Below are 24,268 nucleotides of genomic sequence, written 5' to 3' on the forward strand. Positions count from 1 at the left end.
TTATTCTAATCAGAGTATTTGTTCTTTCCATTTAGGTGCCAATAAAGCCAATAAAGAGTTCAGCCCGTTCGATTATTTGTGCCACATCAATATCAGTTTTGATAATTTTGTTGTGCATGATTTTTCTATAATTTGGGATTTGAGTTGATTTTACTTCTATGGGTTTAAAAAGACATTTGTGGGTGTTGGTCACTCTTTTAGTCTTTTGGACCAATGTCAAGTCCCGAGCTGGACTGTCAAACTCATTTGAATTAGTGTCCTTAACCGGAAAACCCGCACCACAACCATGTTCTATACTTGTTTTTTTTTTTTTTACTATCAATAATTTATGGGTAGCACATATGTGATGCACACATATTATTCTTAATATTTGTATAAATTTATTTATTTAAAAAATATTAGAGCATCAAATGCATATTCACTTGTACTATTATAGTATTATATTACTCTATATATGATTCTATTACCAAAGTTTTAAGAAGTTTAAAATATTATTATGATTAAAACATTATCAAATGTTTCGGAGCAAGCGAGCTTCATTATTTGTTATTAATTTTTATATATAATTGATCATTTAATTTTGGTTAAAATGCGATTTCACTTTATGTACTTTAGCCAAACAATTTAAGGCAATTGTTTTACTTTTTATTTAAGACTTTTGCTAACAAGTGTCATTGCGCTTCTAATAAGGAGGAATTTATTGGATGCCACTGCATTGAAAAATAATAAGAACAAATAAATAGATACTTCTTTAATTGTCTTATGTGTAACTGCATCTAAAAAGTTAATCAATTACAATAAAAAATTCAACATTAACCACTGCATTTAGGATAGGCACTCATTAAGCGGATCCTTTATTTAGTATGTAATTTTAATAATACTATTTTTTTAATATGACTTTTAATAAGCATGTGCATCATGCGAGCATCCTACATAAAAAGTAGACCCAAATTCTTCAAGCACAAGAAGCATCATTTTTCTTTTCTTTTCTTCCCTCTCTCCCCCCAGTCAAGCAATTAAGGACCTTAGTTAGCGAACACAAAGCATTTAAAGGACTATTTGGTGGGGATTGAACTGTGCAAGGCTTTGGGAGGAATGTCAATTAAGTAAGTGAATAGTCATTTTGTTATTTATGTTTTTGTTTTTGTATCCCCAATATAATTGGGCCTATCTGTAAAATATATTGGACCTATTTGTATGAAAGCAAAATGTCAACTCAACAAAAATAAAGGTTTTTTGTTTTTTTTGGTAAACCCCGACTTTCATTAACTAAGCAGAAGTTTGCAAATAAAGTTTCTCATAATACAAACCCAAATTGTCATAGAAAAGAAGCATACAAAGGTCCACAGCAGACTATCAAAAACAACAAAATCTTGCAATTCATTATAAGAAAAGCATGATATAAATTACTATTGTAAGCTTCAGAAACCTAGCCAAGCACTACTTCGGCATCAATATCTATTTCAACTTCCAAGAGACAGATTTATACATGATGTCAACCCATCCCTTGTAACCCAAAGCTCTGCATCAACATTGGTGGTCACCCCAATGTTTTGGGTAAATACTTTAATCCAAATTAAGACCACTATGGTCACGGATAAGGCCCCCTCCTGGCCCATTTGGAACCTTTGACAGGATAGAAATAATATTGTGTTTAAGAACAATCCTTCAAACAGTGACTTGAGCAGAGATGTTAATTGTGTTGCTGGTGAATATTTGTTTTGTGATTCTCGGTCTGTAATGATCAAAGAGAATGCAGCGGGTTAATGTTAGGTAGAATAAACTTGAGATTGTCTAGTTTAAACTTAACACAGGTAGCTCATCTTTGGGCAATCCGGAGATGACTAATGGAGGGCTGTACAGGATACGAGTGAATGTTCATACTTCCCTAGGGGAAGCAACCATATTTCACAAATTTCTAGCTCTGATAAAAACTAAAAAGCTTGGAGGTTCAAGGAATGAAATAAATGGCATTAATTTACCCGATCAAGGCTACCACAAAAAGGAAAGTAATTTCAGGTATACATTATGTCAAAATTTTTATGAACTATCTCAGTAACTATATATACATATAACTATCCTTGGGAAAATATATATCATAATTTACCGCCCTCTCCTTTGTTGTTGGCCATCTTTCTACTTATATGCTATTGGGCCAGACCTAGAAACTGCAAACCTTGGTAATGGACTGGGACCTGTGCTTCCCGAAGTTGACCCTTCACCATGTTTTACTTTACGACTTGAGCTGTAATCCAGTGGCCCAGACCGGCGAACATTCCGGTGTTTGTTTTCATTCCCCCGAAAGTTTCCACTGTCATTATCATAAATGTGCTCCTGACTATATGATGATGATGCTGATTTAAAATAGCCTGAATCATTAGTGAGATACTGAGGAGTTGAGTCACCACGGCCCTGCCTTACTACAGGGGATGCATGAGATACAGCAGGAGAATGGCGGGGTGAAACAGTTAGTAATGCCAGCAGTGTGGATGGATTATTCGTGTAGTACTGGCTATATATTGACCGAAGAATGGCATAAGGAATATGGAGTTCCAGAGAACTTCTTGGAAGGTATGGGGAGATATCACAAAGTTGATCTAGGAAGATAACCTGTGCTACAAGATGAGATCTGTGCAGAAAAGAGGAAGACATTAACAGTTTGGACAATTTACATATTAACAGAAACCACCATATCACCAATGGTTAAACTGGAGAATTAGAGACCAAGTTGTGCAGAAAAACGTAGTCCAGCAGTGTCGTCATTTTTCTTTTTAGCCTAATTTCTACAATAGCATTTTGAAACATGCCATATCACTGTTTGAAAGGGCATTTGGACACATGCAGCAGAATATGAAATCATTCGCATACCTGTTAGTTTCACTCCAAGAATCTAGTATAATCCCGGCAGAGAATTTTACAAAGAGTTGCAATGTGGACTTTATGCTTGCTTCAGCTGACAAACGGCTCTGTATTTCAGAATCTAGTGTCTCATCAACATGCCCATTTGAGAAAGATTGTCTCTGCTGACGCTCACGTTCTAGTCTAACAAACTCGCTTCCTGCAATCACAGCACTAATACACCTGCAGAAGAAATTTGATTGTCAAAGATAGCTAAACGTAATGAAAACCACTACAACATTTCATGTGCAGCAGACTATGGCTTAACTTCTCAGTTTAATATTCACAAAGGTATCTAGAAGAGTAGAAGGTAAAACACAGATATTTGTGCTATCAAATGTTGTAGTTCCAGAAGATCTAAGGCACATAGTGGGTTTAATTTATTTGCGTGTATGCATTTGTTAACTTTGGGTTTCAGATAGTATTTAACTAACAAGCATTCAAGAGTCCTTGTCATCGGCGTTATTCCAATTTATGGAAAAATGACTGCATACCCACCTTGCCAAGCAATTGATATTATTGTTGAAGCCCCCTGTTTCAACATTGAAGGCAGTGGTGTTCCAAACATTAGATGCCATGAAGGTGGCAAATAAATATGGTAACAGGCTCCACGAACCATCATTTGCACCCCCAACTTCTTCCAAGACTGACCTCACCCACTGGGAATCATGATCACAGACCACACCAACACTATTTGCCACTCCTTTCAATCTCCTAATTTCCTTCTTTTCAGGTATTTCATCAGGTACATGCTTAACTACCTCAGCTAGTAATGAATATATCAAGGGTGCACCTTCTTCAAGCACAGCTCCAGCAGCTTCAGCTAGAAGCCCATCAAAAGCCAGGGCTAGCCCAGCCTGAACACAAAATTCAATCACTGTATCCAAATCAACAACCTGTTTCATAGATGCCTCTCTCTCTATTCTGTCACCAGAATGCAGGCTGCCAGCTATTGCCTCTAGCACTTCACGGTTTGAGCGCAATGAGGTGTCAATGCAATTTAAAAGAGCAGCTGTGTGTTCTTTCAGCAGATGGTCTAGCCTGTCAACTCCATAGCCACCAAAAATACGAACAAAGGCCTGTAGTTCTCTCAGATCAGCAACTGAGTCTGCAAAGTATCCACCAACAGGCCTTGTGCTCTTGAAACATTTATGAATGGGTGCAAACAGGATTCCAGCACCTGATACATCTTTGATTATATTTTCTATGTACCAGTTACATACAGCTTCAGCAGCTGATCCAGTAGGTTGTTCTGTCACTTTTTCAAACAAGTGCAGAGAGGAAACTGGTCCTGAGAAGGCTTCTGTGAGCAAAACTTCTCTAATACCCTGGGTTAAATCCATGCTAATATGCTGCTCTGCAAGATGGACAATGCTGATATGTCTGTGAATCAGAGACTCCAATATAGAAGGCCGTTGAAGATCATTATCAGTTTTAAGTACTGCAAGCAATCTCCTCCTGAAGTTCCCAAGGATGCATTCTCTCATATACTGCAGTTAATGATTGGTGTGTTAGGATCAAAATATCAAATTACAAGAATCTGTTAATGGTTTTATTGGATCCCCAACATGTGCATCAACATGCATGTATTTAATTACACACCTATATGCATTTGATGTGATTTGATCACGAACTACTATTATTGTAAATATGTATGAATGAATAGATTGTGGATATTAACTGCAAAAGAAGCATGATGCTAAGCTGTCTTACAAAACAAATTCAGTAAGACTACTATATCAATAACAAGGAAAATAATAAAAGCTGACTTTTCTAAATGGTACAGGCTCCTATAAGTTGACATTTTAAAAATATTTTTAAGATTTAAGACTGTGAAACTCACCACATAATATACTAGAGGAAGATAAATGCTTTTCTATACTTTTACATTGTAGTAATCCCATGTATTTTAAGCATTTTATATCATGTCTTAATATTAATAAGATCCAATAACTACCAGTTTTTGGCTTAGTCAAGATCCAGAGTTCCATAAAACAGCCAGCCAAAATCAAACCAAAAAACAGTTGCTTTCTCGAGATTAGAACCAAAACTATTTTATAATTTCATTAATTCAGGTGATGAACTACCTAGGCACCTGTTGGCAACCTTAAGTTCTTAAGTTGTGCTGCGTATTTGCATAACACATTTTAAAAATAAAATAAAATCCATTGCTCTAGGACTGAATGTCTCTCAATGTGTGTTTGTGTCATTTAGAGTTTCTTCACATTCAAAGTATGGTACTCAATACCTCTGTTATCTTTACAAGTTAATCCGTGTAGATTGTCTATGAAGTTCAATTTTGAACTAAAACTACTGAGGATCAGATCCTATTAGGCAAAACATTTGCCTCCATTAGGGAGAATCCACAGTCAAACTGCTAAAAAGCAAACAAGTCAAATAATATGCATTTACATAAATCATTTGAAAAATTAAGCATTACATTATTGTAAGAGTTAATGCTAATTGACAGCATATTTTGAAGAGAAAATTTTTTTTATTTGTTAAATTACCGATTGTCCCAAAAGCTTAAGCTCTTGGGATATGATAAATTTAATCATTTAATTAATACTTCTAAGTTTTAACACTCCCCCTCACGTGTGAGCCGAAACTACCTTTTAATAGGTGAGGCCTAACATGTGGTAATTTAAATGGGAGGTACAGTGGAGAAGACAAAAATCAAACTCAGGACCTCCTACTCTGATACCATATTAATTTATCGATTATCCCAAAAGCTTAAACTCTTGGGATATGGTAAATTTAATCATTTAACTAATACTTCTAAGTTCTAGCATCGTTCTTGATTAGTCATCAAACACCGGGAAGGAAAAAAAAATGAAGAAGAAGAAGAAGAAAGATAGAAAGAGTGGGATTTGTTTTCAAGTGGTTGAAAAAGCTGCCAAATAATGCACAAGATGGCATTCCTAACACAAAAGATTCAATGATGTCTAAGCAACTAAATTTTATTGAAAGGATCCTAAATTTGTAAGGCACAAAATTGATTTAATCAAAAGAGAGAAGGAAGCAACAAAAGAAGGAACTATCGTCAAAAAAGAAGAAAGACAATGGGAAAAAGAGGGGGGGTTGCACTTGTAAAACACTTCTACACAATTTTCTTATCATCAAAGCAACAGGAGAGAAGTGAAAAGATTAAGGGAAAACAGAGGGAAAGAATAAGAAGATAAAATGTTTTACCTCCCTCAAGACAAAGACATGGTTTAGGACACATATAGGCTCCATGTCATTCAAAACTGAGCACAGATTGGTCAGCCTCTGCATTGCAGCTTCTAACCTGCCATCATCGAAGAATTAGACATACAAAGTTGCAGACTCTTGAATTGAAAGAAAGCAAAAGAGAACTTGGCATTTGATTTAAAATAACATACATTTTTATAGAACTATCATTTTCAGGATAACTCTCATGGCCAGGCAAAGCATAGCCAGCTGATAACTTTGGGGACTTAGTTGAAGGATTTGAAACTCTTGATGCATAATTGATATAGGAAGCTGCCTGCTCTGGAAGAAGCTGAGAGATTTCTCCATAATTAGTATCATTAAACAGAAACAAGAGATCAAGTTCAAGTATTTCTTTATGTTACAACATGACATAAATGTATCAACCTGATTCTCAAGGGCACCAAATCCTCCTTCGGAATCAAGAATATTGATTAATCCCTCCAATCCTCCCATGATTGATTCAATGAGAGATTCAACATAAAGGACCGCATCCCGACCAATTTTCGTTACCTGCTTGCAGTATGGAGTAAAGTCACTTTAATTTCATTTTATTATTTTTCTGTATGTGTGTGTATATGAAACATCTGATGAAGGATTCAATCAGGCAGCAAGAGCAAGTAGTAGATGGAAGCGAACATGAACTTGTTATAAGCATCGCCTGAAAGACAACACTCATTACCCTGGCAGTATTGCCATCAGCTAAGTCGCTATTGTTTGTAAAGATGGAATCACATTTCCCAATCACGTTACACATTATCAAATATAAGGAAAAAAAAGAATTTACATTCCACCTTATCTTAAAATGATGATCAAAAGCATGTGGATAAACCTTGAAAGAATGAAACCTCTCGGAAGTGCAAATGATCCTGTTTTAGGCAGATTTGGCAAAACTACAACCATGGATTTAAAAACCAGACCGGAGCAGGAACCTCGTACCAATCTGGTCCGGTAAAACTGCTCAAACCAGCCAAAACCAGTAAAAACCGGGAATCAGGTGCAAAAACGGTTCATTGACCGGTTCGGTTTTTAAAACCATTAATACAACATATTTCTTACTGATAAAAGAACATAGTAGCCCCTATCTAAAGATTAGAACCATTTAGTGATGAAATATTAAAATGTTATGATATGTGGCTATTTTTAAGATATTGTGGGCTTCTAAGAAATCCAAAAAAAGAGGTCATAGCCAATGTACAAAACTCTCACTTTTTCTGGGGTTTGGGAGATGTGATTGGTAGGCTGACAGACAACCTTGCCCCCCAAAATATGAAAATTAAGGATGCATGGGAGTGGGGGGGAGAATTTTACCTCTTCCGGAACAATGGGAGAAGCACATTCTGGAAAACTACTAGCAACACCAAGCCATGCACAGCAATGCTGAGGACGTCCTTCTGGTCCAAACATGGTGTTCCTGAAGACCTATTACAACAATTAAGATCCAGGTCAGCAACACATAGCACTTTAATAGAATTTAATAGAATAAATAAATTCCATATCAATCAGACAATGTAATTTTTTTGGTTATAGTAAGGGGAGCCTAGCAAACAAGTTAAAGAAATAGAATGCAAGAAATTACAGCTGTAAGGTGCTGGTGGTAGAAATAGAGCTTTTTAAGACTCCCATGCTTTGATAATTGAGATTCCAGTTCATCAACACATCTGCATCAAAAAGCGAAAGAGATGCACATAAGCTATTATTGTCTCTTTTGCAGAAATCCAAGTATACATTCATTTCATCAATGCTCATCATATGTGAATTTTATCAATATAAGCTAACATGCTTCTGAACTAGTTCAACAGCTTTAAGCAAATAAACAACTTAGATATCACTTTGAGAATACGATGACCTAGCCCGCTAAACTTGGAAATGTCTTAAAAAATGCACTGAAAAGTGAAAACTAAGATACTGGCGTATTCATACTAACCTTCTTGGTTTTCCAACATGTTATATAAAAAAAGGAACATGAAGTTCTTAAATATTGGATTTTTCTTTTTCTTTTTATGGCCAGATATTAAGTGTTAGATTGAAATCACTAGTGATGATTAAAAGTAGGAAAAAGGTACCTTCAAGCATTTCACCAGAAAAGATTCCAGCTTTAACTTACCTCTTTCCCTCTCATTTTCTTTTACGTGTGTGTGTGTGTGTGTGTGTGTAACATATGGATCATCTAAAAAAACTATACAGCTCATTTTCTTTAAAATGTTTCTTGGAGTTCAAACAATACGTAGTATTCCTTTTTTTCCCCTTGACTATTAAGCTCTAAGAATCCCTATTTCCAAATTGAAAACCATGAGTCTTCTTTTCAGTGCAACTGCAATATTAATTTTGATTGTTGTAACTTATTGCAACAAGGGACTATGATATTTAGCAAATTAATCAAAGTCAGATATATAGAACACCTGGACCAATTGTAAGCAGCATTTCCCTCTGATAATAATCCTTCCTTCCCGGTGGAGACTGTAGCTTTCTCCAAATGTCTTATGTTTATGTTAGACCGAGAAGATGTGACTATCATCAAAATTGTTAACCAATCCTTTCGGAAATCCTGATTAATTACCACAAATAATTATTTATCCATAATGTGCTAATAAAGAAGCCAGTACAAAAATGAGAACTATGATACTTACAAAACAATGAGGACAATTTTCAAACAAGACTAACTTCAAAGCAATTCAGCTGAGAGTGAGTTACAAAATAAGCATATCTAATGTAATTTGTGTGCAACACACAAGTTGTGTGCAAGATAAAATATAAAACAGCTACACTACAAACTCTTGAGTGCAAATTACATATCTAATGTGATTTGTAGACTGTTGTGGCAGTTCATTAAACATGCTACATAAGAAATCCTCTAGTCGAAAGAGTGCAAGTTTTCTCTTTTCTGTGATCTAATATGGTCAGGGAGAAAGGGAGGATTCCATAGCTGACACCAAAAGTTTGAGACTGAGACTGTGGTTGTTATCTTTCTATTGCCTTCTCACACATATACACATCCATTTATATGTACAAGGGGCTTCGTAGTTCCCTTTGCATTTCCTGTCCAATTTTCTCTATTATCTCTCATCCTTCCAGTTGTCTTATCGTGCATGATAAGAGACCACTTTTAATTATATCAATGACCTCTCTTGCATTATTATAAAACACAAAGTCTGAATAACTTAAAAGGAAAAGCTTTAAGATATACAAAAACACACACTCAAATATGAGAAACTAATTGAAATCTCCAGGGCTTTTGACATAAACAAATAACCTCAGTTAACAAGTTTATTAGATCACACATATTTGTCACTATGTTTTGTTACTAAGTAATTTATTTATACGAGACTTTTACCCAAAAGAGGTGACGAACAAAATTACAGACCCATAGCAGGTCAGTAAAGTTTCAGATACCTCCGAAGATTTCTGATATGCAACATTTACTTACTAAAAATAGAACATGGTCTGCAGAGATAACTTACGGATAGATCACACGTGATGGCAGAAATATTTTCACCCTGAGGTTTTGGAATGTTTTCAAGGTGTTGAACAATTTTCTGAAGAAGTCCTTTTAAGCCTGCATCTAAGTCAAGCGCCACCATTCCCGGAGTGCCCAGCAAGAAACGGATTCTACCAGCACAGGAAGAAAGATATGACAATGCATAACCTCGAATTGCTGCATACAAGTATGAAAAAAAAGAATAAAATATACTTTAAATTTATACGAGAGATCTCTGGCTGTAGTAACAAAACAACATAGCATATTATCTAGTTGCTGCTCAGCAAAGTTTATCAGTCATATCAGATAAAATCTACATGAAAGCATTCATGTTATATCCAAGTGAAGCCCAGAAGATTGAGTATTCATGTTTAGTTTACTTGTCTTGCAGACTTGCACTGTTGATATGCTGCTCTGAAGGCAGTGGATGATTAACTAAACCATCACTCTACTAAATTACTATGGACCAAAACAAAACTTAATATTTTTTTTTCATGCAAAGTAGCACAGTAATGCCATCTTAAGATATATATTATGTGGTGATAATTAAAATCACAAAGCCAATCATGGAATGGGTGGCGAATTACTGTGGCTCAAAAGTGAATATGAACCTTCTGAGAAGAGGGACTAGGGTTAATTTATTTTAATTTTTGGAACTAAATTATCAGATGGTCCTCTCAATTAATTCAGACTTTTAGAAGCTTAAAAAGGTAAATCATATTTAAATCTGCATGTAAACAATAATTAAAAATCAACAAGGTTATTCAACATTCTAAATTCGCTAGTGTAATGTCTGAACATCTCAATAGTAGAAAGTTATCCCTCCAAACGCATTTCACAATTTTTATTATTTGTATTTGGTACAAATTAGCCAAGGACTTGAGTCATTATAAACTATCTTAGAAGGAAACAAGTTACATATAACTTCTTGCTAGGGAGAAAAAACAATATATATATATATATATATAAAAAACAATAAATTTAACCTGCAAATAATAAAAACTCTAACCTGCAATATACTTGCGCACTAAACAGCATAGGCGATCAATTCCATCTAATAGGAACCCAATGGTTGGATCACTTTGATCCTGAAACAAAGGTCATAGTGGTTAAAAGTCAAGCACTTCATTAGCTGGTTCGCAAACAAGGACTAGTGGTAACTGGTGCAACCAATAAAGGGAAGGAAAACTTCACTTACTATGTCCACTGGTACCGTTCGTGCAGCCTTCGATTTTGATGATGCAATTCCTACATGTTGGAAATACCATATGCCCTCAGATTGAGCAAAAGCCAAGGCAGAAAACACCATCTGTAGGAAATATTAAATCATTAGAGAATGAATCATTCAGCACTACAAAACTACTAATGAGTCAATTTTATATCTAAGTAATTTACATGTACAAACAACTCGAACTCATTGACAAAGAGAGCATAAGGAGGAAATAAAACTAATTAGTAGATCCAAGGGCTCTAAGAAATTTAATATCAATGTCATTGTAAAGACCACCTGCCCATATCCTAACTCATCTAGAAATGTAATTGACTTAACAGTTTTACTGGAAAAAAAAAAGACTAAGAGTTTCAGGGTGGGATAGGATGGCAGGTGAGCCACCCAATCAGAAGTAGGGCTATGACCAAGTTGAGTCAAGCCAAGTATTTAAAGTTAATAATTTGTTTATTTAATTTATTTTGATCACAAACCAAGTTGAAGCTCACCACCAAGTTAGATTACAATTCCACATGATTCATTTGTTTTTTGAACAAGCTCAAGCTTGTTGATGAGTGGCTTGATTAACTTATTCTCTTTTTTGGGGTAGGGTAAAACCTATGTACAATTTCTATGGTGACGTACCTTAGGTTCCCCAAATAAATTCAACCATATGTTTGCATTGGCCACATTGGCCAATAAGTCACATTCAAGTAATGCTATATGTCTGCGTGTTTGGGTGGGTGGGTGCACTACAGTCTACAGAACTTCTGGCATCTGACACAATTTCCAATACCTCATTTAATGAAGTTTGTAACGTTTACCTGAATGTTTGGCGCTAATAAACTAGGCTGATCGGTAAAGAAAAGCACCATTCTTCCAATCTCTTGCTTCAATAATATTCTCCTCTCACGATGTATGGCATCACAAGACACAAATGCTTGCTCATGCACTTCACTGAAATGATCAACCAACATTACTATATCATATTCAATGCTTGCTGATGGAGCCATAAAAATCAAAGAGGTTAGATAAACAAAAGTAAATAAAACCCGGTATTCTGAAGGATATTTGAAACATGAGGTTAAAAATTTTACCATTCAACATCAACAGGAAAGGTTGTTTATGAGAAAATGAAAATTATGGTTGCTATTTTTATAGTTGCTTCTTTATATATATATATAAAAGAACAAAGTTATAGTTACTCTTAAATGTTATGTCACTAATAGAGCAAGTATTTCCCAGGAAGTATGGACACAAATACAACTCAAACTTTATGATATGAGAATGCCAGCATAGCTGTGAAACAAACAATACATAGATACTGGTTATATCCCTTTTAATATTCCAAGGTCAATGCTGAAATAGTTATATTATGCAAATTTTGCACACAAAAAAAAAATTGCCTTAGGTTTAATTAGGCGCATCTACATTATCAAGCTGTAAAAGGAAACTGTAAAATCAATATTTTAATTAACCTATAACAGATGATTTTTCTTCTTATATTTATACTCAGCAATAACAAGCTGTTTTACCTTTAGTGCTTTGCATTTAGACTTTGGGATAGAAGAAAAATAAGTTAATAAAAATTTCTGATTTTACCTTATCATTTTCTCAACCTGCTTCGCAACACTATACTCCAGATCCGCTTCTTTCTGCTTTGTACGTCCTGATTTTGCCATCTTCTTTGATTCTAATATTCGTGGCAAAACATATAACTGATAGTCCTCATGCAAAAGTATGTGCTGCATTTAATTGTTTTACAATGACAGTCAACAACTGCAAATGACCCATATCTGAAAAAGAAAAAAACTTCAGCAAATGACAAGTATAATTTCAACAACAGGTGGTAGAACCCACCTCATCCCTGAATATTGTAAGAACTAAATTTTCCTTCAGTACAACCTGTAAGCCAGAACCAATTTAGAAAAGGGAAAAAAAAAATATTATCAGCTGAGATATATGATGAACGTACCTTTTTTCTCTGATATAGAAAACCAAGAGAAAAAAACCAAAAAAATAATGACTCAATAGGCCTATATTTTCCTCTAATGTTTGTGGTGTCTTTCTGATAGTTCTGTGGGGTGTGAACATTGAAGTGCAGTTTTAAATAAATGAAAATTATATGGCACGATATTTTTTTAAGAGATCTAAAAATCCCTTTGCCAATGACATTGAAATCAATCTTCTATTGAGACATGTACATTGGACATACATCAGCAACAAAATGGTTACATAACATTATGGCATTACTAAGATCTTAACCAAAATTATTAATATCATCTTGTACCAGCCAAAAAGGCCAGAATATATCATACCATTCACCAAACTGGTTCTCACAATTCATTACCCCCTGGAAATGTATAGCTTAAACTTTTGGAGTGTTTCTACTGGCCATTTCAGTGAATTTTGGGCATCTCAGCCAGTAACAAAATTGTCGGACCAGTATCAAAACTTAATATTGGCCAATGAGCTATCCTATACAAAAATTGAACCCACCAATTTTATTTGTAATCCAGCATGTAGGCCTGGATGAAAGTTCTAATATTATCTATATTTATTCATTAGTCTAATCCTACTAACATATATATATATATATATATATTAACTTGGGTTTAAACTATAAAAAATTTGTATACATGCTAGATACAAGCCTACAACACCTAAATGCGCTCAAGTCCATGTCAAATACACCGCGCTTACTTCATGAATCTGTTGCCTCCCAGTGGACTCTTGCATTTATACTAGTATAAGCCATTTTTATAAATATTGCAAACTTAATTTATTAATTGCATTGCTAGCACCATGTATATAGGATACACTTTCCATAATGCATGCTTATCATAGATTTACATACTTTTTCTTTCTCATGATATAAGCTGAATTCAAATGTAAACTTTATAACATAACAAGAGCAAAAAGGAACCGAGCAATGTCTGGGGTTTACCATGGCAATATCAATGCTAGTGACGCGAAGCAGCTCATCAGGACAAACAAGATACCCAAACAATACCCATTCTCGGTAAGAAGTAACATTTGCTAGATCTTGTGCTCTCTGCAGGGGGGTAATGACATAAGAAGTGCAGTGTAGTAAACAGTAATACCACTGATAAAAAAGTTGCAAATTGTGACCTATCTCAAAATCATCAAAAGTAAACAGAATCTACCATTGGGTGAGCCGAATTTGTGAGTATATCTGGATATCGAGGATGATATGGACTCAAAAATCCCTCATTTCTAAGCTTCCTTGTATCTGTTGATAGAAAAATAACAGGACCGACTGCCTCTAGTACCTGGAAAAGGAAATTGAAACTTCCATTGTAGTTTTTGAAAGGAATGCCTCTGGCAGAAGTTTCTCAATGCAAAAGAAAAATGTGATCGACTAAATAAAAGTCACTCGAAAGATTTACAGGGCATTTAAAATGATCAAGCATTGAAACTTGAAGACACTATAACTTTGAGATCATTTGAACAACCATCCCACATCAAACTTGACAGTGAATCTCAAAGAACTAGGCATCCTAATTCAATAGTACCTATATAACAAAGACAATTCTTCTCCATAACAGCACATGCAATGCTAGAAGTCTTGCAGTGCATTTTGTTTTGGGAAGCCATTGCAAATATTAAGACCACATCAACCTGCTTGCCAAAAGAAAACTAGATATATGCAAAAAGTCAAACCCCCCCCCCCCCACCCCACCAAAACGCCTTTTCAATTAACAACATGCACCATCACCTCATCCACAAAAACTTCAATCATCAAGCCCCCAATACACAGAAAACAAAGCCTCCATTTATCAGATGACCAATTAGAACAATGAAGGCATTTCCAAAGCCTCCTCACTGACAGCTAATGATCATGAATTTCAAGCATAAATGAGAAGACCCAAAAATATATCATCCAAGACCAGATGAAAGCCCCAAAACCTACTACAACTGAAATCCCAATCTTAAAATCTGACCTTGCTCTGATCATTGCTTCTACGGAGCCACTGCACTTATGTCACAAAATTCTACCGAAGCAAATATTTAGCAGTAACCTCTTTCAATATTTGCCTCTTCATTCTCATTTCTCCATATCATTTACCTAGGAAAGCCATTTCAAAGATCTAATAGTTAATTATTTCAAATCTTCAAACTTCACCAACTGAAATCTTCGCCTAAGCAAATAAAATGACATTTGACTTTCAGTCCTCTTCAGATCCAGAAAAAGTTCCCAAACATTTTTCCTAATGATTTTTTTTTTTTTTGGAGATATGGAATAAGGAAGGAGGGGAGAAAAACCAAGTATGTTGGAGAAGGATCTTAGAATAAGCACCAACTTCCCACCCTCAAACAGGAACAGACTTCCACATTTCTAACTTCCTAGTTTCAACAATAAAGAATCCAAATACACGACCATTGTAGATACATTATTTCAGTTCATAATTTTTTTTCTTTCTGAATTTAATGACAGGAATTTTCTTTTCTATGATGATTGAGGCAAAAATAGTAGAAGAGGAGGGTTTCTTTTTTGTAATTTTGACATATTGCAAACCAGGACATGTGGATGATTTTTAAGATTATCACCTCCCAACTATTATATATTTTCACTTAGACTGATTCCGCTTGTAAGAATTCGTTCACAAGTACAGCAGGAGCACAAAACTGTCATAAGATGATCATCTTATCAAATAAAATGAGAAATACAACTAAACATCATTTTAAAAGTATTTTGATGAGTAAAGAATGATATTAACCTCCCCAATACGTGGGCTCACAAAATTTAGGTCCTCTTGTAATCCTTTCAGTGGTGGGTCGTAAGAGTCTATAAATTGAACCAACCTGAAATCCAGAGACAGAAAGATATATGGTGTGATGCATCAATTGAGAACAAAAATCATATGACAGTTTGTATCTTTTGTTAGTAGACCCTAAACCCATAACCTCACCCCCACCCCCCTCCCCACATTGTTGATACAAGGAGAAGAGGAGCTCACTGGCAAATCATATGACAGTTATCCTTTCAAATATTAAGAAAATAAATAAATAAAGAAGTATTATCTGCAACTGCCCATTAAATGTTAATCTAAGCATCTAAAAGAGTGTTTTCCTTCTCCTAAAGATTGTTATGTTACAATACATACAGAGTACATACCAATCAACCATGATAAAGATGATTTTCTCTTTTGGGTAGCCAAACACAAATCATACCGATACACCCTTATCGGTTTGAAATTGTGACCTCACCATCTGCCCATTGTTTATAGCAGTAGATTCCATTTGGTTCCAAGACCATTGGCCCATAACAAAAATTATGACAAGTCACAACTACTATTTATCACAAAAAGGATAAGCACAAGCTTCAAACACCATATGCAGATCATAGGGCCACATGGGCATGAATATGGTGGGCATCACTTGTTCATGTGTGAAACATAACAAAAAGATTCTCTTCAAAAGAAAGAGTCACACCCATTCAGTTACAAACACAGTACAACCTCTAAAAACTTCCTCTGCTCTTCTACTATAAGCAGCAAAGTAAATGGAATCCTTATTTATTCCAGTCAGTGACTTGGACGTAGAGAGTTCCCTCCAAACATCTTTGGACATCTGGTTACACACCACTAACAAAATTATAAGCTAGCTGTATAGTGTATAATCAGTAAAGAAAAAGGAACATTCAAGATACTCCTATATTCATAATAACAAACCTTTCTAGGAGCACCAACATAATTTTGAAAAGTAGAAGTATCTCCTACCTATGGTATAAATCACAATCTCGGTCATTATTTGACATGGCATGTAATAGGTTATAGATTTGAAGCACCATTTTCCTCGGTATCTGTTATGAAAGCATTGCATTAGCACAAATAAAAACATGCTGTATAGTACATGACTATACACATACATAGTTAAGACAAAGCAGTCAAAAGGTTTCAACTAGAGGACTTTTTTTTTTTTTACATCAAAGTTAGAAAACTAGAGGACTTTTAAGAGAAGAATAAACAGGAAGAAAATGAAAGACAGATAAATGAAACACAATGGAAAGTTGACTTGCCTTCTCGGAGAAAAGGTTAACACGGACAAAGGAACAAAAGAGGTCCATAAATGCATGTAGTATAAGCGAGTTCTGATGGGGCTGCAAAATACTGTCTTAAGTTAACAAGCATAGCCTTGATGATTTTTGTCATGAAATAATTACTCTAAGCAATTTAAGTAGTCAGAGAACAAAGTAGAGTTTTATTATTTCAGCACTCCCTCATGTGGGACCCACACATGGGCATCAAAACCTTATCAAACATTTATCATTACAAATGTACAGGGGACTTCCTCTTGCACCACATTAATAATCAATTACTCTAAACTTACCCTAATCACTTTTTTGTGAAATAGTTAACAAAAGAGGTATAACAGTAATACGGAATATGATGCTCAAGATAGAGCTTGTGTTTCCTCCTGCACTACAAAAATATGACTCAGAAAATTTGGACTATAAATTGATTTTGCATCCCCACTACCTTCAGTTTTTCACTTTTTATTCTTCTAGCATCCTAAGACTGTTCAAATAGCCCTTGCACAAACCATCCACCTCTCCCAGAGTGACAGTTTTTTCAAATACATCTTTTGCAACATCCATTCAAGGAAACAATTTTAAAACACATAGAGGGAGGAAGATCATTACACTAGGAGAGGTCAAGGTTTCTATGAAGAGCCAAAAAGTTAGTTCAAACAACCCTACGGATAATAGGACATAGAAGTGACAACTCAAAAGCTTTCGTAAACCATATGTTCTCAGTCAGATTTTCAAATGGAAGAGGAAGCTCAATGTCTGTCTTGTCCCTTGTTCCCATGGCAAGCACCATACAACTATTGGTTGTCATTTCTCAGAAGTTGACAACTGAGCTTTCTAGAGTGACCAGTTGCTAACAGTTTCCACTCATCAAAGTTTACATCCATCACATATATTTTGAACAATGACGAGAATTTGAAACTCACCAACAATGTAATTACTGTGCTACTTAGATCCAGAATAAGCCGCAGAGCTTGTTCTCGAAATGCCATCAAGTCAAGAAGAAGCTGGTCCAAGCAAAGGAAAGCAATTAATTGAGTATATTTACCAGGCAATTGATTCTTAAACTATGTAAAAGTTTGCAACTATAAATTCATCATTTGACACAGAGTTATATAAAGACCCTGTTTTGAATTAATATTATGAAGTGGAAGCTCAACAGATCCCCACAATTCATTCCTAGCACGTACAGTCCAAGCTTGCAGTAGAACAAGGAAGTTCCAGATACATGATTTGATGTCATGGATGAAACATGTTTTTCTTATAAGTAATCATGGATGAATTTTGCTAAATAAAAAGGGAAATTAAATGAACTTAATAAATAGAAAAAACGAAAAAAGGAATAAAGAGGTCGCTGCTCCTCAAGTCATGAAAAATGCTGAAAAATATTAATTAGCCAAGTCATCTCATTCTATTCACAAGTTAAACTCAACAAATAATCACAGGACGAGATAATAGCAATGAATAATGAGAAAGAGAAAATTGATTAAATGATATGACACTAAAACTCTTATTCAGGATATAACATCAGAATTCCTTTCGCCACCTCAAGTATAAAGCTATCCATCATACCTTATAAATTATACTGAAAAAAAATAATAGTATTCCAATAATCCTCTTGTCATCCCCTCGTTGGAAACAATTTCTAATTGTTTTCTCACAGTATTTATCAAAGAACAATGAATTAAGTTAAATAAAGCTTCTTAATTCTCACTGATCATTGTGCCACATGAGATGACCAAATGATTTGGTAAGCACACTCATATGGTAGCCAAGTAGTAATACAGTTAGTTCCAGTTATGCAGTTGATTACATGAAATACTGAATGTTGGGGGGAGGAGAGAGGGGCGGGGGTATAATCAGAATTTGGAACAAGGAAAACACTAAATTATTTATGAAATGATATGGCTCATCTGCAACTGCAGTGCTTTCTTCTTAGTTCCAGAACTTTATTATGGTAATTACTAGGTTTCTTTTAATTTTTTGGCTAAGGCATAGCTTATCTTCTCTACTAAACATGTGTTGTGATACATGGAGGTTCTATCATGACAAGTGTTATTGTTATGAAAACTACAGTTGACAAGCTAGATATTTGAACAATTAAAGACATGCTTGGATGTGCATTTGACAACATTAACTCGAACTAGCCTTTAATCATCAGAACATTAAACAAAAGACATGATTAAAAGATTGAGATGACAATCAATCCTCGGCTTTTCATGCAGCACTGGAAAAAAAAAAAAAAAGACTTGGTGGGGAAGCCATTCAGTTTATTAGTTGCACACAAGCTTAACTTTGACCATGCACATAATTTGGAATAAATAACAAAATATGGGTCAAAAATAAGTAAAAGAAGAAGAGAAGAAGGAAGTAAACATAAGTACCAACTCTATACCTGAACCCATGGTTCCAAGCTCTGCAAATGAAGTTCTACACTATCATGCAAAGCATCCAATGCAACCTTATCAACCTGCAGCAAGGTCACCCAAGGTGAAAGAATTCACTAGTGACACATAAGTAATTAACAAAGAAAACACCTGACTTTGAATGGGAAAGGAAATGAATTCTTACACGTTCAAGTTGTAATTTGCTAAAATGATCTGGAAACTTCTTTGAGAGCAAAATGCAAAGTTTTGGGTAATTAGGGAACACACCCGCTTTCCAAAATGCTTCAGTAAATACATGTCCAACTGGATCTGGGTAGTCCAAGATTTGATTAAACCTATACATTTTAGCCATAAGACCTTCAGCAACTTCATTAAGTTGGACCACCCACTTCATGTTCAAACCCTTTTGAGACCCGCCTGAACTCTGGACCTGTCCATCAGGACCTGCATTCCTAGAGCTCCTAGATGTCATTGGAGGTGTCATTTGTGGACCCAAGTACTCAGTCCACCTTGATGGTCCCTCCCATTCCCTTGGTCTTCCCGGAGGGGGTGACATTGAGGAATCTTGACTTGAAAATAGTTGCCGTGATCTTGCCATAGATTAATTATACCTCCACTCAAGACTTTCTGCAAACCAAGTTTAGCTTATGAGTCAATTTCTTTAATATTATAAAATTAGTCTATAGCAGACTTATCTTGTTTCACATCTCCGTTTACACAATTTAAAAAGAGAACACACTAAATGCACCATTCAGTTGCCAAGAAAATATATAGATGAATCGAGTTACATTATTATCTTCCTTTTCTCAGTTTTTCTGGGTAATCAAAAAGGTCATAATTTTATGCATTTTCAGTCCAAGTGTCCAACTATTTTAGCTTTCAGCTTCTAAACCACTCAACTATCCCATATTTCTCAAAAGAAGCTTCACTATTATTGCACAAGGCTTTCATGCTTGCTTGGAAGCTAAGAAAATGCAGGACATATTTTGACTATTGAAAATTGTTACATATTCCACTCCAACATGAGGAGCACAAGAACCTTTCTTAGTTGAGTTGAGAATTACTATATATACATATATGAAAAGCAAACTAAGAAGCACAAATACCCTCCACAATTTTTTCACTTTCTTTTCAGTTTCTTCCAATTTCACATCAAACAATCAAAGAATACCTAAATACAAGTCATAAACCCTAAAGAAAAAGCAAAAATATCCTAAATTAGTAACTAATTCTACATACATTTCTAGCACAGGTAATAAAAAATAAAGCATACCTGCACAAAATTCTCTGTTTGGTCGCCAAGAAAACAAGATTTCAAATGCCTTCCTCACAGTCTAGCGGCTTCAAAGGATGAAAACCTGAAATCGAGCTTAGCTCAGCTCAGCAGAACCACATTTTTCTTTCCTCATCATCCAAACAGTGCACAGAATTAGTAAGTCTTCATAAATTTCCAGCACATGTCACAAATTCTCCGTTTAATGCCGAGAAAATCTGAGAAAAGCGAACACAACAAAATTTTCTAAAAAAATCTGAATCGAACTCAGCTCAAGCTAAGCAGAACCTTTTCAATCTTTTCTCAGCAACCAAACAGAGCATAAAATTAGCAACTCTACACAAATAGCCAGCACACAGTCACAAAATTCTCTGTTTGGATTCCGAGAAAACGTGAGAAAAGTGAACGAAACAGAATTTTCAAAAAAAAAAAAAAAAGAATCAAAGTTAGCTCAAGCTAAGCAGAAAGTGAATTTCGGGAGTCAACATTGCTATCTTTTAGTAATTTTGTATTTTCTCAGTAACCAAACAAAGCATAAGGAGTCAGAGAGAGAGAGAGAGAGAGAGAGAGAGAAGAGAGAGAGTACAATTTAGAGGTCGAGAGTTGAGATTGATGGATTGAGAGAATGAATTGAAGCTCAGATCTGAGTCTGTCTCTCTTTCTCTCTCTGCCCATTTAATACATCAAAGCACAGTGCCTTAGAGATAGAAAGACTGTGGAGTGGTAGTTGGTGTAAAAAAACAGAAAGCAGAATTTTGCTTCTGCTGAAATTTTAGTTTTAGTTTTTAAGAGCAGTGATAGTTATACTGTATATCACTATTTCAATTATAATTACATACTCTTGTTTTTCACCATTTCACAATTGTAATTGAATTAACTCTTGTTTTCACCATTTTAGTATTTATTATACTTGTGTTTGTACATGAAATTAATACTCTACTATTTTAAAGAGCTTTTAAATTTAATTTGATAAGCAGGTTTTAATAGTTCAATTGGTAAAAAATTTTATAATTAAATAAAAAATTTGAACTTCAGAAAAATGATTTGATAAAATAAATGAGTTATGAATTGTTTGTTTAAAAATGGTGTTTTCATTTTTGTTCATTTTTCCTATTTGATTAAGAAGGAAAAAAGAACAATATCTAGCTAAAAAGAAGGAAAAGAATAATAAGATAAGTGTCAATTTTCCCTGTCTTAAACTTATTTTAATCAAGTTGAATTTAATTCTTTCCTAAAAAATAAAAGAATGTACACTCTTTTTTTATAGTATCTTTTTTTATTTTAAGATACTGCAACGTTTTTACAATTTTACCCCCATAAACTTTTTTTTTATTATATATTTTACTCAATAAATAAATAAGTCAATGAATATGATAACATCCAAATGAACACACACAATAGACAAAACGAAACAAACAAACAAAATTGATTCAATTATGATATTGATTCTTAGTTTTTTTTTACTTTTTTCATGGAGGAGATGTTGATTCTTAGTCATACTTTAAGAAAATGTATTTTTAAAATTATAAAATAAAAAAATTCAAATATAATATATTTTCAAATGAAAATAAATGGTATCACACAAAATAAAATAATTACTCGGATTCAACTCAACTCAATTCAATAGTAGTCTTGTCCTTTAATGAGATACATATATAACATGGGGATAATTATTTCACACGAGGAGATAATTTTTTTTTTTTTTAAAGTTATTTTATAGTTTTAATTTTATCTTGTAATTGGCAATTTTTCAATGGGAAATATCTTTTTTTTTATTTTTACAATTTGATAGTTACAAATTATAATGACGGGGGAGAATTTAAATATTAAATATCTCTGTTAGAAATATTAGGAAATGTCAATTAAGTTACACAAACATACCTATCTTTAATATCACTTTTATTTTTCACTACTCACGTCATGTTAGTTCTGCAAGATGTAAAACAAGTTGGTCACCAATTTTTTTCTTTGCTTAGGAAAAGTCATGGACATCTTAAGTGTCCTAATCAAATACACAATTTTCTTCTATTAACTAGTGTTGCAAGAAACTCTTTCATCCCATTAATAATGGTTCATAATATTATTTATATGTATTTTAATTATATAACTTATTAAATTATTTAAATAAATCAAGTAACTATATATAAATCATGTAATCGATAAATGCACGTGAATATTTGTTTGTGTTAGCAAATAGAGGGTGTGAAAACTTTTCCCCAAGACCCATTTAGAGTTTTTTTTTTTAATTTTTAAAACCCTATTATTTTGTAGAATACATCAATGTAAGCAATTATGAGGAAAACCCCATCTTAGCACAACTTTTTTGAGACAGGTGGGGTTTTTGTTTTAATTTTTTTTTTAACATACCTATTTTATTTCTAATTTTTTAGGCTCATGAGAGGCAAACTAGGAGGCACGATGTACGTATATTCATAAGCACGTAGGGATGGAACTTTTTTATTTTTTGAGAATCTGTAGGGATGGAACTTAATTGTGATCATATACTATTAAAAAAAAAAGGTGATCATATACTATTGTGTTTTTTATTTATTTTCATAAAAAAATTATTTATTTATTTATTTATTTTGTTTCAGGAAAATCCAAATAAAACCTCACACATTCAGTTGAATACTATAAGTTAATTTTGATTTAATACAATTTATCAAATTGCATTTGCATTACGAATGTTAATTTATTGGTTTTTCTAGTATTTGGTGTATTCTCAAACTAAATGTAATAAAATATTACAAATCAAATTAGTTTCTTCGAATTTGGCGGTACATATTGAAATCGATTTGTAAAGCATAAAATTTATCCTATTTATGTTCTTTATTTTTTATTTTTTAATTCTCTCTATTCCTTTCTATACAAGGCTAATGATGAAATCAAACAAACCTATTTCTCCACCGGCCAAGTATATACATATATTATATGTATCAATCTTTTCTTTATATGCTAACACCATTTTTTTATTATTTGGAACCTACTACACAATGATAAGAACTAATAAATTATATATAACGTGATAAGTTAACAAACTATATGCTAACCCTACTATGGGGTTGCTTAACTTCATGCAAGCAAAAGATTAAAATTTATGACACATAATTAGAATGAAAACGTTATGATTTTTTTTTTTTTTTAGAAAACTGTAATACTTATTAAAACATACGAACACAAAAGTAGTATATAAAGTTTTTTAAACAGGCTCATAATATATTACATAACCAAAGTACCACTACATAAAAATCTGACTTTTGTAGTAGTAGAATGATACATATGTTATTAGAATGAAAGTATGTGTTTGAGCACGTACGACACAAAATTTAAAAATTTATTAGCCCATTTTTTGTGTTGGTAACTTGGTATACAAATATACCATTTTACATTTTGTGCTGGTTGGAATTTGACAATGTGTATAATTAATGAAAAAGTTACCGTCTGCCATGATATCAAGAGGACTTAGAACAGATAAGTATCAAATTAAACACTAAGGGGAAAAAAATGCATCAAATTAGCACCATGTAAAAGTAAGAATTTATAAAAAAGAATGAAACAAATCGATGTGGTCCATCCTTGTTAACATTAAAAAAGAAGAAAGAAAAGATTCTGCCTACCCACTAGGATTTTAAATAATTTTACACAAAGTGTCCCACCAAACTCTTTTAGGAACTAATATATTGTGGAATCTTGTCAAGTTTTGGTTGTGTTAGTTGAGACTTTTGTCTTGTTTTAGTCG

The 24,268-nt window shown here is 33.9% G+C and overlaps 1 protein-coding gene across 1 annotated transcript; it reads right to left on the reverse strand.

Annotated features, from left to right (window-relative positions):
* Nucleotides 1-1,950: 1,950 nt before the first annotated feature.
* On the reverse strand, nt 1,951-21,247 carry LOC142642779 (protein NAP1). Its single transcript, XM_075817201.1, has 24 exons — nt 20,530-21,247; nt 19,441-19,879; nt 19,265-19,339; nt 17,796-17,876; nt 16,858-16,938; nt 16,559-16,641; nt 15,557-15,641; nt 13,982-14,107; nt 13,762-13,869; nt 12,675-12,719; nt 12,417-12,559; nt 11,639-11,771; nt 10,806-10,916; nt 10,617-10,695; nt 9,591-9,784; nt 8,532-8,677; nt 7,709-7,790; nt 7,441-7,551; nt 6,517-6,642; nt 6,282-6,421; nt 6,091-6,187; nt 3,397-4,388; nt 2,869-3,081; nt 1,951-2,629 (listed from the first exon to the last, which is right to left on the reverse strand). Exons 2-24 carry the CDS (start codon nt 19,852-19,854, stop codon nt 2,137-2,139), a joined length of 4,158 nt encoding a protein of 1,385 aa, XP_075673316.1. The 5' UTR covers nt 19,855-19,879; nt 20,530-21,247; the 3' UTR covers nt 1,951-2,136.
* Between the last annotated feature and the right edge of the window lie 3,021 nt (nt 21,248-24,268).

Source organism: Castanea sativa, chromosome 7, assembly GCF_040712315.1.
Source record: "Castanea sativa cultivar Marrone di Chiusa Pesio chromosome 7, ASM4071231v1".
Lineage (NCBI taxonomy): Eukaryota > Viridiplantae > Streptophyta > Magnoliopsida > Fagales > Fagaceae > Castanea > Castanea sativa.